General features: G+C 49.5%; 1 protein-coding gene across 22 annotated transcripts in view; it reads right to left on the bottom strand.

Moving 5' to 3' along the window:
• LRRFIP1 (LRR binding FLII interacting protein 1) overlaps positions 1–7689 on the bottom strand; it is a 78936-nt gene extending 71247 nt beyond the window's left edge. For 4 of the 22 annotated variants that reach the window (XM_044241919.1, XM_044241921.1, XM_044241920.1 and 1 more), the window contains exon 1: positions 7411–7670. In XM_044241919.1, coding sequence (XP_044097854.1) covers positions 7411–7476 — 66 coding nt within the window. In that variant the 5' untranslated portion in view covers positions 7477–7670. Of the gene's footprint in view, positions 1–7410 lie in introns of all 22 variants that reach the window. The other 18 variants (XM_044241923.1, XM_044241924.1, XM_044241926.1 and 15 more) reach the window with 11 other exon arrangements.
• Between the last annotated feature and the right edge of the window lie 7946 nt (positions 7690–15635).

The following is a 15635-nucleotide window of genomic DNA, read 5'->3' as shown; positions in this document are numbered from 1 at the left end:
ACTGCATGAGCCACAGACTAAACACGACACGCTTTGTCCATTTTACTTGAAGGTTTGAAAAACAGAAAGTTAAAGACTACAGCATAGGAGCGCCTGGGTGGCTCAGTCAAGCTGAGCGTCCGACTCTTGATTTCAGTTCAGGTCATAATCTCTGGGTTATGGGATCAAGCCCCCATGTCGGCCTTTATGTTGGGGTGGGTGGTGAATTCTGCTTGGAATTCTTTTCTTCTGTCCTTCTCCCTGCTCACTCTCATTCTCTCGGTCTCTATCTCTCTCAAATAAATAAACACACACAAACACACACACACATATGTGTGTGTTTGTGTGTGTATATGTATATATGTATATATGTATATATATATATATATATATATATATATATATATATATTTAAACTTACTAAAGTAACTAGTTATCTAAAACACCAAGTTGCCACCAAAGCCAACTCCCGTGAGTTCTGGAATAGAACATAGAATTATTAAGGAATTTTATGATAAAACACCAGCCTTCAGAGAGACCTCTATTTTGCAAGATTAGGCCATGGGCCTCCAGGAGCCCAGACCAGGGCACCTGGTGTTAAAGCCCAGAGCATCGGGCACCCCCTCTCCGCAGGCTGGGCCACAGCGCTCCAGGTCTTTGCAGACGGAGACCATACAGGGAGGGGCCTCAATACCCACTCGGGTTCTGGGTCTACCCTTCACCACTTATGTGGGCTCTGACAAACTATACCACCTTCTTTGTTGTTGGTGGTGGTGTGTTAATCATGCAATATTTATTTATCTATATCTGATTTCATTATCTTATCTCCAGAGTAATTAACATACAATGTTATGTTAGTTTCGGGTGTACAATACAGTGATTCAATAGCTCCATGCATTACTCAGTTCTCATCACGGTAAATGTGTTCCTTCATCCTCATCACTTATCTCCACACCCCGCAAAGCCACTCCTCTCTGGTGACCATCAGTGTGTTCTCTATAATTAACAGTCTGTCTTTTGGACACTGCATTGCTCTTGGACGTTAGCTCTCTCACAGGGAACGGGGGAACCAGGCTAAGCGATCTCCGGGAGTTTCCTTCACTTCTAAAATGTATCTCTAGGGCACCTGGGTGGCTCAGTGGGTTGAGCCGCTGCCTTCGGCTCAGGTCATGATCTCAGGGTCCTGGGATCGAGTCCCGCATCGGGCTCTCTGCTCAGCAGGGAGCCTGCTTCCTCCTCTCTCTCTCTGCCTGCCTCTCTGCCTACTTGTGATCTCTGTCTGTCAAATAAATAAATAAAATCTTTAAAAATAAATAAATAAATAAAATGTATCTCTACACCAGAGGTGAACTGTTTCTACAGTGAGACTGTCAGTTCTCTTTCCCCATTTTGCTACTAGAAATCTCCTGACTTTGCTTTTCTGAATAGTGAATTTTTAAAAAAAAAACTCCCACATGCCAAAATAACAAACTGGCCCTATTCAGGAAAAATATTATTCATGTTACTTTATAGAAAGCAGCGACTAGTATCATTCACCTTAAACTTCACAAAGTAACATTTACCCAGTGAAACTTCCCAGCACTATCTTCAATTTAGCAACTACTCCTATACTGATGGGGGCAAATGAACATGTTGCACAGTGTCCTCCGCATGGATACATTTCTCCTCTTGCTGTTTACATCTTTTACATTTTTTTTCTGAGCTGAGCGAAGGCCCGCATTTCCTTCAATAGCCTCAATGAACTGGAATGACAAAGGAAAGCAAGAGAGAGCGACAAATAACCATGTGTGACCGACAGGGGAGAGCATCTTGGCCCCATTTGTGCGGCTGGGCCTCCAGGTGACAGATGCTCTCTGGTCAATTCATCTGGGGCCCCCCTCCTTACCCCTTAACCTGCTCTACTCACAGTCTTCCCTGCAAACCCCACATTTTTTTTAAGGTATCACAAAAAACGGACATCGTTCCTTCTCAGAATAGGACTGGACACTCCAGAGCTTTCCTTTATCAGGCAGCACATGACTATTTACTACATTGCCTCTATTCGAGCGCTACTCCTGGAACAAGCCAGGAGAGAAACAGAGGCCATCCTTCCATCCTCCCTCTCTCTTTTAAGATTTTATTTATCTGTTTGAGAAAGAGAGAGAGTGAGAGAGAGCATGTGTGGCAGTGGCGGAGAAGGAGAGAAGGAGGCTCTCCGGAGCAGGGAGCCGGGTGTGGGACTCAATCCTAGGACCCTGGGACCACCACCGACCAGAGCTGAAGGCAGACGCTTAACTGACTGAGCCACCTGGGCACCCCCAGAGGGATCATTTCAATTCTCAGTGAGCCTGTCTGTCTGGGTGGGGTGGGGTAGAGCCGAACAGCACCCAGGAAGGAGGCTTCTGTGGGATGCTGACATACGTAGCACTTACAAAGTTGGTGTGGTGTGAAAATAGAAAAATAGAAATTTCTGTGGCTGTCTTTCAGTTTTACTCTTTTTTTCCTTATTTAGAAAAATAAAGTCCACTGAAATTTCTTTTGTCTGGGGTGCCTGCATGGCTCAGTTGCTTAAGCGTCTCTCTTCCCAGGGTGGGGTCCTGGGATGGAGCCCCTGTTGAGCTCCCTGCTCAGTGGGGAGTCTGCTTCTCCCTCTGCCTCTGCTGCTCCCCTGCTTGATGCCCTCACTCGTTCTCTCTCAATGAATAAATAAAAAATCTCTTTTTAAAAAGACTTTATTTATTCATTTGAGAGAGTGAAGAGAGAAGAGCACACAATCTGAGGTGGGGAGGGGTGTTGGCTGGTGGCAGAGGGAGAGGGAGAAGCAGACTCCCGCTGAGCAGGGAGCCTGATGTGGGGCTCAATCGGGGACTCTGAGACTATGACTTGTGCTGAAGGCAGACGCTTAACCAAACTGAGTCAAGCATGTACCCCAATAAACAAAAAAATTTTTTAAAAAAATTTTTAAAGAAAGTTCTTTTGTCGAAAAACTACCAGAAAAAGAAAGGAAATGTTTAATAAAATGAAGATGTCTCATTATGCATTTGGGGCAAGGCCATGTGCCCTAAGAGGCTGCCTTAGCAACCAGAAACGCTTCACCCTGTGCTGGGGTTGTGACACCCCAGAGGCTGCAAAGAGAAGCTCACAGCAGCCACACAGCAGCAACCACTGGCCAGACCCTCAGTGAAGGACTGTATACAGTGGCGACAGTTATCAGCACCAGCTCTGAGTTAGCAGGCCTGTGTCTGAGCCAGCTCTACCACCTGCTAGCTGGGAGCACTCGGGAAAGTCCTCTGACGTTCTGAGCCTCAGTTTCCCCTTTTATCTGTACATGGAGATAACCAAACAAGTTTCTGGCAAGGGCTAGGAAAGCTGTCTACAGAAACCACTTAACAGGGCTGACCCTGCAGGTGTCTGGGGATGCTACCTGTTGTTAATGCTTAACTCATCATCCTCTACCCTCTGTAGCCGCTAGGGACCCAGCCCTGTGAATTTAGCTCAGATGGGGTTTAAAGACACGAGGAGAAGACAAGCAAGCTGAGGCACCCACCAGGAGAACAGGCCTGGGGGGAATTTCAGAGCAGGGAGAGGAGGTCTTAGCCCACACCAAAAGGCCATTCTATTTCTCTCCCCCTTGGAAGATGACAAACCCACTTGCCACAAAATAAAAAAGATGTGAGGATCAGAAATGAGGTTGCTTTGAGAAGGCTGATTACACAAACATACAAATGAAACATTTTGGTTACAATTAAAAGTCCTCATGAAATTAAGATAAATGACTTTCCTACTACAAAGTCGTTAGGCTTTTCCACTCAAGGCAAAACCACTTACATGACTTTAAAATTGTCAGGTTACCGTATTAAAGAGAAAACCACTTGAGCTCCGGCCCTCGCCCTAATGAACGGATGAGTCTCAGAATACACATTTGTGTTGTTGCTGGTTTTGTTGTTTATTTATTTGGAATTTGGCCAGGGGAAGGGGATTTCAGTCGTGGCCTCAATCAAACCCAAGGCAATTTGGAATTATTACATCGCGGAGAGAATCAAGACAATGCTTTGTTTCACAAACATGGAAAAAGAAGCTAATATAATTTTATCTAGAAAGTCTAAATAATGAAAATTCAGTAAATCCATTCCATGAAAATGGGCTTCTTTATTAAAAAACAAAAACTAAAACTAAAATTTTGGTGGCCCAAAGGAAAAGCTGTGGGTAATAAAAAAAAATCCTCTGCTCCCTACCCGGTCTCCAACCTGTAGCGGGTGAGTAACAGGCTTATCTTGATAACAGGTTAGTGATTTGAACCTTTTGGCCTCTGAGATTCCAAGGTGAATGCTTTTAAATATGAACAGATACTTGGAAACCCTGAGTAACTAGTCATAAACAATGCCTCTGCTGAGTCACATAGCCTGATTTTTCAGGGATAACAAATTCCTCCTGAACATTGCCTTTTGAGGAGCAAACTTGTTGCACCAGCATTTGCCCTCACAACTCTGTGGAAGCTAGATAAGGACCTCTAATCAGGTAAGACTCCAATCAACATCACCTGAGAACAGCTCAGCGACTATAAATAACTTGATTTCCTGTGCTCAGTGTAAGTGGCAGTTGCGACTGAAGGGTTTTCGTGTGTGTGTGTGTGTGTGTGTGTGTGTGTGGTTTTAATTTGTGAAGGAGGCTTCTGCTATGTTGTGTTAGCTCCAGCTGAAGAGAAAGTAACTCTTAAAGCAAAAGGGAAATTTAGTCTCCTCTCTGCCCTAGGGGGACACTCTTAATCCTATGAGAAAAGACCTTACTTCACTATTTTTGTATCTTAACTGCTTGGGAAAGTGACCCATCTAAAACAAGGCAGGTTTCCAGGGCTCAAATCTCTGAGCCTCGGCAGGTTTTATGACGTTCGTACTGACTGCACCCCCACACTGGGCAATGCGCCTACTTGCCAAGACCGGGGGACCTTGGGACAGGGACCCACAATGATGAGAGTTCGACCCAGGCAGGCTGTCCTCAGGACAGGACCGGTGGCTGGTGAGGGTTTAGTGCCAATCAGTTATGTCGAAAAAGACCAGAGGTGACACAACCAGTCATAAGCACAAGGAAGTTACAAAAGTGAAAGACATGTATGGTTTCTACACTCACCAAAGCTCCAGGGCCAGAGCTCACTGTTGTGTAAGGCACCCCCCCCAACTGTTCATTCAGCACTTCCTTTTATTTATTTTTTATAATTCTATTTTTAAAAAAGATTTTATCGATTTCTTTGGCAAAGAGAGCACAAGCAGGGGGAGCGGCAGGCAGAGGGAAAGGGAAAAGCAGACTCCCCGCTGAGCAGGGAACCTGACATGGGGCTTGATCCCAGGACCCCAAGATTATGACCTGAGCTAAAGGCAGATGCTTAACTGACTGGGCCTCCCAGTTGCCCCTCAGCACTTCCTTTTAACCAGACCTTTAACCTCATAAAAGGACTGAGTTTTACTTCTGTTTCCCAGGCCCCACTCTAAAATACTTTTTGCTACTATTCACTAAAAAAAACAAAACAAAACAGAACTATAGGTTCACAATTTCTTCTTGGAAACCCCTGGGGCCAAACAGGTTTCAGAATTCAACATTTTTGGATTTTAGAAGGGTGATAAGTTGCATAGGCCCTGGAGTCTGTAATCACCAGAGTAATAACCGTCAACCAAGACATTCCCAGGCTGCAGAGAAATGTGTGAATATTCACAATGAGAGGAACACAGATGGAAAACAGCCTCCCATCAGCCAGGGCAGGCCTTCCCGCAAAATGAATTCTGCCACAAACTTAAAAAAAACAATAACAACAAAACAAAAACAATTTTCAGTTTTTGGAGTTTACTGGGTCCTCGAATTGGGGGTACAGTGGGGCACCTCAATCAAAGCCCAGTCCAGACTCTCCTGTGACTTATCTCCACACCTCTATGAAGAACACTTCTCAACCAGATCCAATCCACGGATAAGGGTTAAGGGAACCTGGCAGCCAGTGCCACGAAGAGCCCATGTTAGTTCTCCTCATTCCTCTGATGGCCTGTCCCTCCCGTTCCCACATCCTGATTCTCCATGTTTACTCTTTCTTCCATCAAGGGCTCCCTGCCCAGCTCTTGGTCCCTCGGAGCTCGACTCCTGCCCAGGGCAAACAGCACCCTGCTCTTGCCATCTATGGTTTGCCTGGGCGCCTCTGCAGAACACCAGCATCTCCCAGCAAGCTCCTCGTCCTTCCTTCTTCTGAGGGCCCTTCCCTGTGGTGATGCACAGATGTCTCCACGGGCTCCCAGGCCCCTAGACACCAGCCAGGTGAAGGGGTAGGAACCAGCTCCAAAGGTCTGGCTCATGGCAGGAACTTTAAACCAGGCCACAGAGGAAGCACACTAACCCAGACATTAAAAATATCCACCTGACAGAACTCAGCAAAGAAAGCAACCTTCACGCGTGGATTCATCCAAGTCTATTTCTATGCTTCTCCCTGGCATTTACCAGGAAGCTCCCCAAGGTCAGGGCAGTCTTATTTATCTTGGATCCCCCGCAAATACCCAGTAGATGATTAATTTCTGCCTGATGAAGGAGTGATTGTGTCCGACTCACACTTATATCAAGGCTTCCCAAAAAAACTGGGTGAAGTGAAAATCTCCATAGGGTCTCTGTGCATTACGGACCTCGTGGTTGTTTTTCAAAGTGCACCCTTTCTTCTTTATATATTTCCATCCGCAGTCAATCACAAGCTGCCCGAAAATGGGTAATTACAAACCTTCCCCATCTTACCCCCTGTCCAGTTTTAATGTCCAACTATCCTCACATACATGATCCCAGTCCTGGGTGGGTACTGAGCTGGATAATTGCAAAATCCCACTCATGGAGGATCCTGCCAAGTCCTGGAGACCCCAGGAGACCAGCCAAGGTGGATTTGGTAACCTGGGACCCTGGAGGTATTTGGAGCAATCAGGCTCTGCCCACTAGACCTAAAATCCCAAAGCAGGATAAGTACTCCAAACTACCCCGGCCACTGGTGGTACCAGCCTCAGGGCGAAGGCACCGGCTTCGGGCACCAGTTCCCAGGTGCCATATATTGTGAAACACCAAATCAGCAGCTGCGACGGAAACTTTCGACCACGCGCCGGCTGGGCTGAGCCCGTCCCAGGCCGCCACTGCAGGGGCAGGGGAGCCACCGAGTTTCTTTCGGTCCTGGCGAGGGGCTGCTCCGTCCGCGACAACGAGTTTTGCGGAGTGCAGGGAGGACCGCGCACACAGGGTAGCGAACGCACAGACAGCAGAGCCCGCTCCCGCCCGCGCATCCTCGCGTGGGGACGTTCACTGCAGGGAGTGCCGGCCACGCGGGGCACACCCCGCACTTCCCCAGGCACAGAGGGCAGCGGCGGAAGGTGCCCACTGCCCCTGGGGCCTCAGAACGGCAACCAGGAGCAAAGCGAAAGTTTCGACAACGTGTTTTTCTCTTACCAGTCTCTGAGCTTCTGGGCTCAGGCAGTCTATTTCCTTGTTCTGCGTGGCCGCGGGGTTGGTCATCCTGCCCAGCGATCGGTCCGCCTTCTCGAACAACCGGGGAAGAGACTCGCTAGTTGTCGGATCCGCTGGCCGGGAGGCTCTCAGCGCCGCCGCATGCCCGGAGTGGCGGGATTACTTGTTCCCGGAGACACAACGCGCGTCGCAACGGGGACTCGCCCTTCCCAGAGCAGGGGCGCGCCTCCGCCTTTCCCGGGCTCGGGCGCGGCCGGGGCGGGACGCAGGTGGCTGGGGCGGGCGGGGCCGGGGGCGGAGGCACCCGGGGGCGGAGGAGCCAAGGCCGCCTCTCCAGCGTTCCGCCCCCCGGGGTCACCCACCCAGCCGTCCGCGCGCCCCGGCCCCGGGGGTTCTCCCCCACCACCCTCCTCGCGCTCTCTCCCAATCCGGTGCGCCCCGTCCGGACCGCCCCGAGCTCCAGTTGCGCGGTTATCAATCACCGCCCAGCCCCCTCCCGCAGACACCGGAAAGGCGGAGGTCGGGGGAAGGGAGGGGAAAGAAAAGACCACAGCCGTCCCGCCCACAACCTCGCCCTGGCTGCGCGCCCAAAGTCGGGGAAGGGCAAGTTGAGGGGCCTCGGGGAGAGGGGGCTCGCGGGAGCAGCCCACGCGGCGCAGCAGTCTGCTTGGGGAGGGGCCTGTGCTGGTCTGCGCGGCGGTAAGTGCTCTGGGGCGGGGCCTGAGCGGGGGCAGGGCGAACTGCCGCCCGGACCCCGCCCCCGGCCCGTCGGTGCCCAGCTCCGCGTGGCTACAGCCCCGCAACGTCCACCGAACTCCGGCCAGACTGAGCTTCTGCGTTGCAGCAACCTCCGCCCTAGCACAGCAGCACCTGCCGGCGGGGGTACCCCGTTAACGCGTCACCCCGAGAACGGCCGGCTTCCAGAACCCCAAAGCCGCCGCCCGCGCCCGCCTCCCGCTCAGGAAGCCGGCGCAGCAAAGAGCCGGGGTGCCAGCGGTTCGGCGTGGATCCGGGGGCTGCGCGTCCCGGGCGCGGCCGCGAGGACTGTGCGAGGCAGGGCGGAGCCGGGAGGAGCGGAGTCGCCCCCGCGCGGGGACCGGCACTGGCCCCCCAGCAAACCCCTCCTCCAGCCGCAGGACACGCGTACCTCCTTTAAAAGTCCAACGGGCAGGGACGCCTGGGTGGCTCAGTTGGTTGAGCAGCTGCCTTAGGCTCAGGTCATGATCCCAGCATCCTGGGATCGAGTCCCGCATCGGGTTCCTTGCTCGGCAGGGAGCCTGCTTCTCTCTCTGCCTCTGCCTGCCTCTCTGTCTGCCTGTGCTCGTTCTCTCTCCCTCTCTTTCTGACAAATAAATAAATAAAATCTTAAAAAAAAAAAAAAAAAAAAGTCCAACGGGCAGAGCAACGCCACGTTTCCCGACTTCGCCAGTGTGGTCTGGGGCAGATTTTTATGGAACACTAACCCGTCCTGGCCAGGCCCTGTGCCCGCGGTGCCTGCAACCTGACTGCGCGTCCTCCTCCTCCCCTGTCTTGACTTTGCCCTCCTACCCAGAAGCTCCTTCTCAAAAAGACCACCTCCCCGCCTCAAAACCCGAACTTTCAACAGAATGGTTTGGCCTAATTCTCTGCAAAGGCGGCTCCAGAAAACCTTGCGAGACCACAGATTCACATTTCGATGTTGCAGTACCCCAATTTCCCTACTCTGCCACCCTAATCCAATTCTCGCCAGCCTGTTAGCTCAAGACCTGTGCGCACAGACTTTCCCACTGTGGACAGGGCGCCCCTGAGTACAAGACTTCGGAGGAGGGCGCTCCTAAAGGAAGGGGTTAACTCAGAGGGTGGGCAGAAGAAGTCTTGGAGGACCGGACCTAGTTGAGAGAGTAGGGGCCACAGAATAGAGATGCCAAGTAGATGTCCGGAGTGACCCCTGTGGGAGGAATTCACCAGGCTTTAAGGTGAACACATGCGGAGCCTTTCAAGCTTTGACGGATAGCATCGTTAGGTTTACCAAAATAACTTTCAAAGAGATTGAAATGCTTACCTTTTAATACCTCTTTTCTTGCTATACCTCTTTTAAAATATGTTAGTGTACTACAATTCTTAATTCTTGGAAGTTAAATTCACTGGAGAAGATAATTTTAAACTCTTCTGCATAAACAAGAACGGAACTTGTGGAATTTATCATGGAAAGCAATAATAATTTTAGTAGTAACTTCACAGGTGAGAATGACAGACAATAAAATAGGCTTCTTTGAGACTTCAGTTTGAATATTCCAGTCTAGGTAGGTGAATCCTGAGCTACTAGCCTTCCTAAACCCTGTAACCACATCTTCCAGAGCAGGGCACAGGGAACAGGCTTCATTTGCTAGAAGGCATCTGCATTTTCCCCAATGCAGATGCCTTCTAGCAAAAAATGATCCCAGGACCCTGGGATCATGACCTGAGCTACAAACAGAAAGCTCAACCAGTCTCTAGGTATCAGCTCCATTAAACCTCGCAGGGAAGGGGTTAAATGGGCTCTGGAATTAAAGCACCTGGTTCAGGGACCCCTGGGTGGCTCAGTGGGTAAAGCATCTGACTCTTGATCTCGGCTCAGGTCCGGATCTCAGGGTCCTGGGACCTAGCCCAGCAGTGGGCTCTGCACTCAGCAGGGAGTCTGCTTGTCCTTCTCCATCTGCTTCCCCACCCCCAACCCCCACCTCAAATAAATAAATAGAATCTTTTTTTTTTTTAAGATTTTATTTATTTGACAGAGCAGAAGCAAGGGGAGCAGTAGGCAGAGGAAGAGAAAGAAGCAGGCTCCCCACTGAGCAGGGAGCCTGACATGGAAAATGATCCCAGGACTCTGGGATCATGACCTGAGCTACAGACAGAAAGCTCAACCGACTGTGAGGACTCCAGGAACCCCAATAAATGAAATCTAAAAAAAAAAAAAAAAAAAAAAAAAAGCACCTAAAGGAAGTGATCCAATTCCTGGTTCTGGCTCTCTCTGTGGGATCTAAAGCTGGTTGCTTAGCCCTGTGTCTCAAGCTTCATCTGAAACACGCCAGTGGTAATGACAGGGCCCCCGAGTAGCACATCCAGGTGTAGGGGAGGAGCACGGGCACCCATGTGCAGACCCCACTGAGCAGCCCTGCTAGAAATGGAGACCAACACTGTTGGCCAGCCACTCTCTTCCCTTCATTGCCAGAGTCCCCATCCAAGACTCCCAGGCTCTCCTATCCTTCTCCACTATAGCAGGAAGGAAGTGGGGCAATGACGGGTTCAAATGGCTGAGAAACGCAATGACCAGACAAACCTCGGGAAGGGCTGGCTGCAGAAGCTGTGGGTGGCAAGACACCATCAGGGAGTAAGAAGCAGCTAGCTGACTGCTTTTAGTTCCTAGGAACAAACTAATGATACCAGCAATAAAATAGTAATAGTTAGTGCCCAGAAGATTTCTTATTCCACAAAATAGTAGCCCATTAGAGAAACCTGCTGTTGTAACATCCTTCCAGATGGGAAGATGCTGTGCCTGAGTGTGTCTCAGTCCAGTCGGCCCTGTGAGATGGCCAAGCCTCAGAACCCTTCCTAGCCACAGGCAAGTGTCAAAGTCTATCATAAGAAGAGCCCTGAATCCTGCCTCTTGGTGTTATCATATAGATCCCGGGGCCCAAGAAAAATATGTAAAGGGTCTATGTAATTGCCATCTGTTAATTTTGATGATACATGGGTCTCTAATGGAAAGGACCCCTCAATGAAGACCCTTCTGCAAACAGGCTTTTTTTTTTTTCTTTTTTTTTTTAACTCACAGCAAGGCCACTTATGAGGGATGATTAATTAGTAACTGGAACCTACAAACTTGTTTTTTGAAAGTTCACGAAGACATCAAAGATGGGTGAAAAGTGACGTGCCTTAGAATGGGACACACTCCAAGACACATTTTCCCTGTGCTCACAGCTCGAAAGACAGCTTGCACAGTAGTGGACACCCTTTCCCTTGAAGAAGACAGAAATAAACCCACCTGAGTGTGTCAAGTGAGAAGGAGGACTTAGGAAGCCCGAGGTTTCCATCCTCAGGAAGGTTAGCAGGATAAACCCAGGGTGTCTTGGAGAGGGCTGAGCGGCATGGGGTGGGTACTCAGGGACAGGACAGCCCTCCGCCTCGCCAGGGCCGGTGCTCCCCTGGGGTCCTCATATAAAGAGCTGTGAGGTTAAGGCCACTGGTTCACTTTCCCAGTTCTACCCCCTATTGGTCAGGGTGCCCCTTGTAACAGGTCAACTGCGAGTTTCCCACTCCTTCCCAGCTGCCAGGCCCGGGAGCTCTGTACAGAGGAGGTGCTGTGGGTTTTGTGAAAGCTCAGCATTGTCCTAGGCGTTCCTAGAAGCCACCAAGCTTGAGATCCTCTGTGCCCTCTCGACAAAAGTTAAATGTCCAACATCTAAAAGAAGCAGTTCTCCAATGTACAACAAGATTATAGGCAGGGACTTGATTTCTTCAGGGACCCCTGAGAAAACCAAGGGTAAATAGAGCCGTCTTACTTAGTTCTGGGAACCTCAGAATCATAGCTAACCAACATGCCAGAACATTTAACTAGCGAGACCACACCCAAGCTTGGTTTACTCATCTCCATGGTGTTGGCCTGTTGCTGGATTCGAGCTTCGCCTCCTCCTGTGGTTTGGTTCGGTGCTAGAACCACAGAGACAAACCCTTCCTGGGATCCCAGCAGAGAGCAAAGGGCAGACGGTGGGGGTGGAGGAGGCACTCTCAGCCTCCCCTTTGGTCAAATGACAGACACGGAGCCATTTTTCTAAGTCACGCCCATAACTGTTGTTTTCCATGAACATGAATCACTATTCATATTGATAACAACAAAATAAACAACTCCCAATACTTCTACAAACGATGAGCTTATTATTATTTAACTTTATAAGGATCCTTTTGACTAATATCACAGAACGCCTCATGTTAAAAAGCTGTTTCATGAGATAATGACGCAGTCCTGGGCAGCCCCTTTCCACTTACAAAGCACTTTACACACAGAGGCCCATGAAGGTTGTGTAACTTGTCTGCAGACCCGAGTTGGAAGAGTGAGGCTGGGCTCACTAACCCAAGTCCCCACTACAAGTCTGAGACCTTAGGGTAATGTGTATAGCCTTGTCCCCACTCCCAGACACCACCCAGGGGTCCCCGCTTCCAGCCACCATTCAGGGGTCTTGACTGAAGAGAGAGTCAACAGACAGGCTAGGTGGTGCTCTCCGTGGTCCCCCCAGCCTTAGCCTGTACCAGTAAACCTGTCTTCCCCTCCAGGGATGCCACAAAGCCACGTGCACACCCAGATTGATGGGCTAGCCAGCTCTGCCAAGAAGACTTAGGGCACTGGTCAGGGACATCTAGTGGAGGGCCAGACCCCGCCTGGCATCAGCAGAGAAAGCTGCACCCCATGCAGCAGTGAACATAGCTCGTGGACCGGACGGCCTCCTGTGGACAGAAGCACCAGCGGCAAGAGTAGCTGAAAAGCAGACTGAGCTAGTTTCCTGCTGGGGCCCCACGGTGGCTCAGGTGGTTAGCCTTGGATCTTGGTTTCATTCCAGGTCATGATCTGAGGGTCATGAGATGGAGCCCCGCATCGTGCTCTGGCTGGGCATGGAAGCTGCTTGGGATTCTCTTTCTCCTTCTCCCTCTGCCCCTCTCCCACCTGACTCACATGCTTTCTCTCTCTCTCTCTCTCTAATGCTTATGTATGTATGTATATACAGCTTCTGTTTACCAGGCGCTTGCCTGTGCTGGACGAGAAAGAACCACATCCTTCATTCTCTCACCTCCCTGTGATGCGACTCACCCTCCCCTGAACTAGGAGTGGATCCTTCCAGAATGGAAGGGTGTTCTCATCTTGGACCTCGGGGTGGTAGGGGAGAGGTGCTTCCTAAATGATAGATGGCTTCGTGGATGATTCTCCTGAGAAAATGGAGGATTTGGGGAGGTTATCGTTAACTCTCACTGATCTTGAGCATTTTATATTTTTGTAGCATTTGGGAATAGAAACTCTCTCTTGAAAATGGAATGTCTTTTGGAATTTTTTAAAAAGATTTTATTTATTTATTTGGGTGGGGGGGACAGAGTGAACACCAGGAGGGGAAGGCAGAGGGAGAAGAAGGCTCCCCGCTGAGCAGGGACCAACCCCCATCCCCACCCTGGGGCAATGCGGGACTCCATCCTAGGACCCTGGGGTCATGACCTGAGCTGAAGGCGGTGCCCCACCTGGAAGCCCCAGGAATTTTTTTTTTTTTTTTTAAATAACTACCTACTTACTCAGCAACTCACCAGACTTCTTTCGAACCATTTAGATTTTCTAAGGAAGGTGGCGAGTTTGAGTTTTGGTCACACTCCCCCGGAAGTGGTGACAGAAAGCCCTAAGGAGGTGACCAGCAGGCCTGGCTGTGTCATCGGACGGCGAGCTGGGTGAAAGTGCTGAGAACGTGGGAGCATGCACAGATGAGGAAAGAGACGAGGGGAGAAACATGGGGCTCCTACATATAGAAGTGAGAAGTGTGTCAGCAATAAGCCGAGACAGACAGCGGAGGGGCTGGGTCAGAGAAACAGACAAAGGGCATCTCCCAAAAGCCACCGTTCGCCAGCTTCCCCAGAAGGCTTCCCCGGTGTTCACGAGCTTCCCAGATGAACACTCATGTTACATAAGGCAGATGGAGGGAAGAGAAGAGGGTTGAGGAAACTTTTAATTTGCGACTAGAAAAACATGGGCACGCTGTTGTTAAAATTCTACAGTTAAACATTTTCAGCAGTTTGGGCAAGTGTGAGAAATGGAAGATGGAAGCCTAGTTCGGAAGGCGGGATTGGGAGGAGGTCCGGGTAAGGGGATATATTCATTTGTCTCTTTTTAAGGATGGGAGGGACTTTGGAGGCTGAAAGGTAGGAGCCAAAGGAAAGTGGGGGAAGTTGGGGTAGGGGTGGGGACGGGTCTGAGAGACTTTGGTGCCCAAGGGGTGGGGGTGGGACGTGGATGGAAATGGGGTTTGGGTCCTGATTCTGGGCTGAATGGAGCTGAGAGGACCACAAGGACCGTGGACCACGGAGCTGAGGGAGGAGCAAGGGCAGGAGGAACAGAAACTGATGGGCCTAGCACGGAGCTTCTGGGGCCCCACTGGTGTGAGGCCGTTTCTATTTTCTGAGCACAGAGTCCTTCCACGGAGTTCCAGAAAGCCCAACAATGCTGTCACAGGTAAAATCTGATCCACACTCACCATAATTTCTAATTTATTATACTCTGGAATTAAGTTCATATCCAAGTGTCCAGCCTAAATCCATAGCAACCCTGGGGGGAGAATGTATCTGTTTTTCCATGCCTTCCCTCAGAACTAGTGATCTGAGGCCAGACCAAGGACCTGAGAGATCACAGAAACATCTCCCATATATTATAACCAAGGAAACAGCCACATCCATCCGCAATGAAGTACCTCTTAGGAAAACTAGTTGTGTTTTTTGTGAGCACAACACACCACAAATATCAAATGATTATTCTCTAAACATATAGAAAATGAAACAACTAAAATCTACTACCTCTCAGCCATGTAGGAATAAGTTGTGAAAAATCCCCTAAGTTAACTCCAAAACAAAGAAAAAGTTGTATTTTTTTTTAATTTTTAAAGATTTTATTTATTTATTTGACAGAGAGGGAGAGATCACAAGTAGGCGGAGAGGCAGGCAGAGAGAGAGGAAATAGGCTCCCCAATGAGCAGGGAGCCCGATGCAGGGCTTGATCCCAGGATCCTAAGATCGTGACCTGAGCCGAAGGCAGATGCTTAACCCACTGAGCTACCCAGGCGTCCCCACAAAGATGTATCTTTATGTGCTCTCTGAATAGTCCATTTAAAATGCTTTTGCTCAGAATAAATAGTGACATGGAAAAGTAGGCTTTACTCTGCAGAACTGTGTTCCCTAGCTAACAGAACACCCCACCAATAAGAAATAAACCAAATGCTTCAATATATACTTAGGAACAGAAAATGGTGATTAAATAAATGGAAGCAATGTTTTTTCTAGGTTCTCACTCATTTATTTGGTTTGGGCTTTAATCCTCTTGCCTATGAGTTTGACATTCCAGAAAAGATAGAATGTTCCTTACAGTCAAAGCCACGGAGCAAATTTTTACCCTCCAGAAATCAATCAGGCTACAGGTGTGATTAACAAATGTCATTCACAGAAAAGAA

The sequence above is a fragment of the Neovison vison genome, chromosome 3 (assembly GCF_020171115.1).
Source record: "Neovison vison isolate M4711 chromosome 3, ASM_NN_V1, whole genome shotgun sequence".
Taxonomy (NCBI): domain Eukaryota; kingdom Metazoa; phylum Chordata; class Mammalia; order Carnivora; family Mustelidae; genus Neogale; species Neogale vison.
The sequence above is the reverse complement of the archived record's forward strand: the minus strand, read 5'-3'. Positions and strand labels throughout refer to the sequence as shown.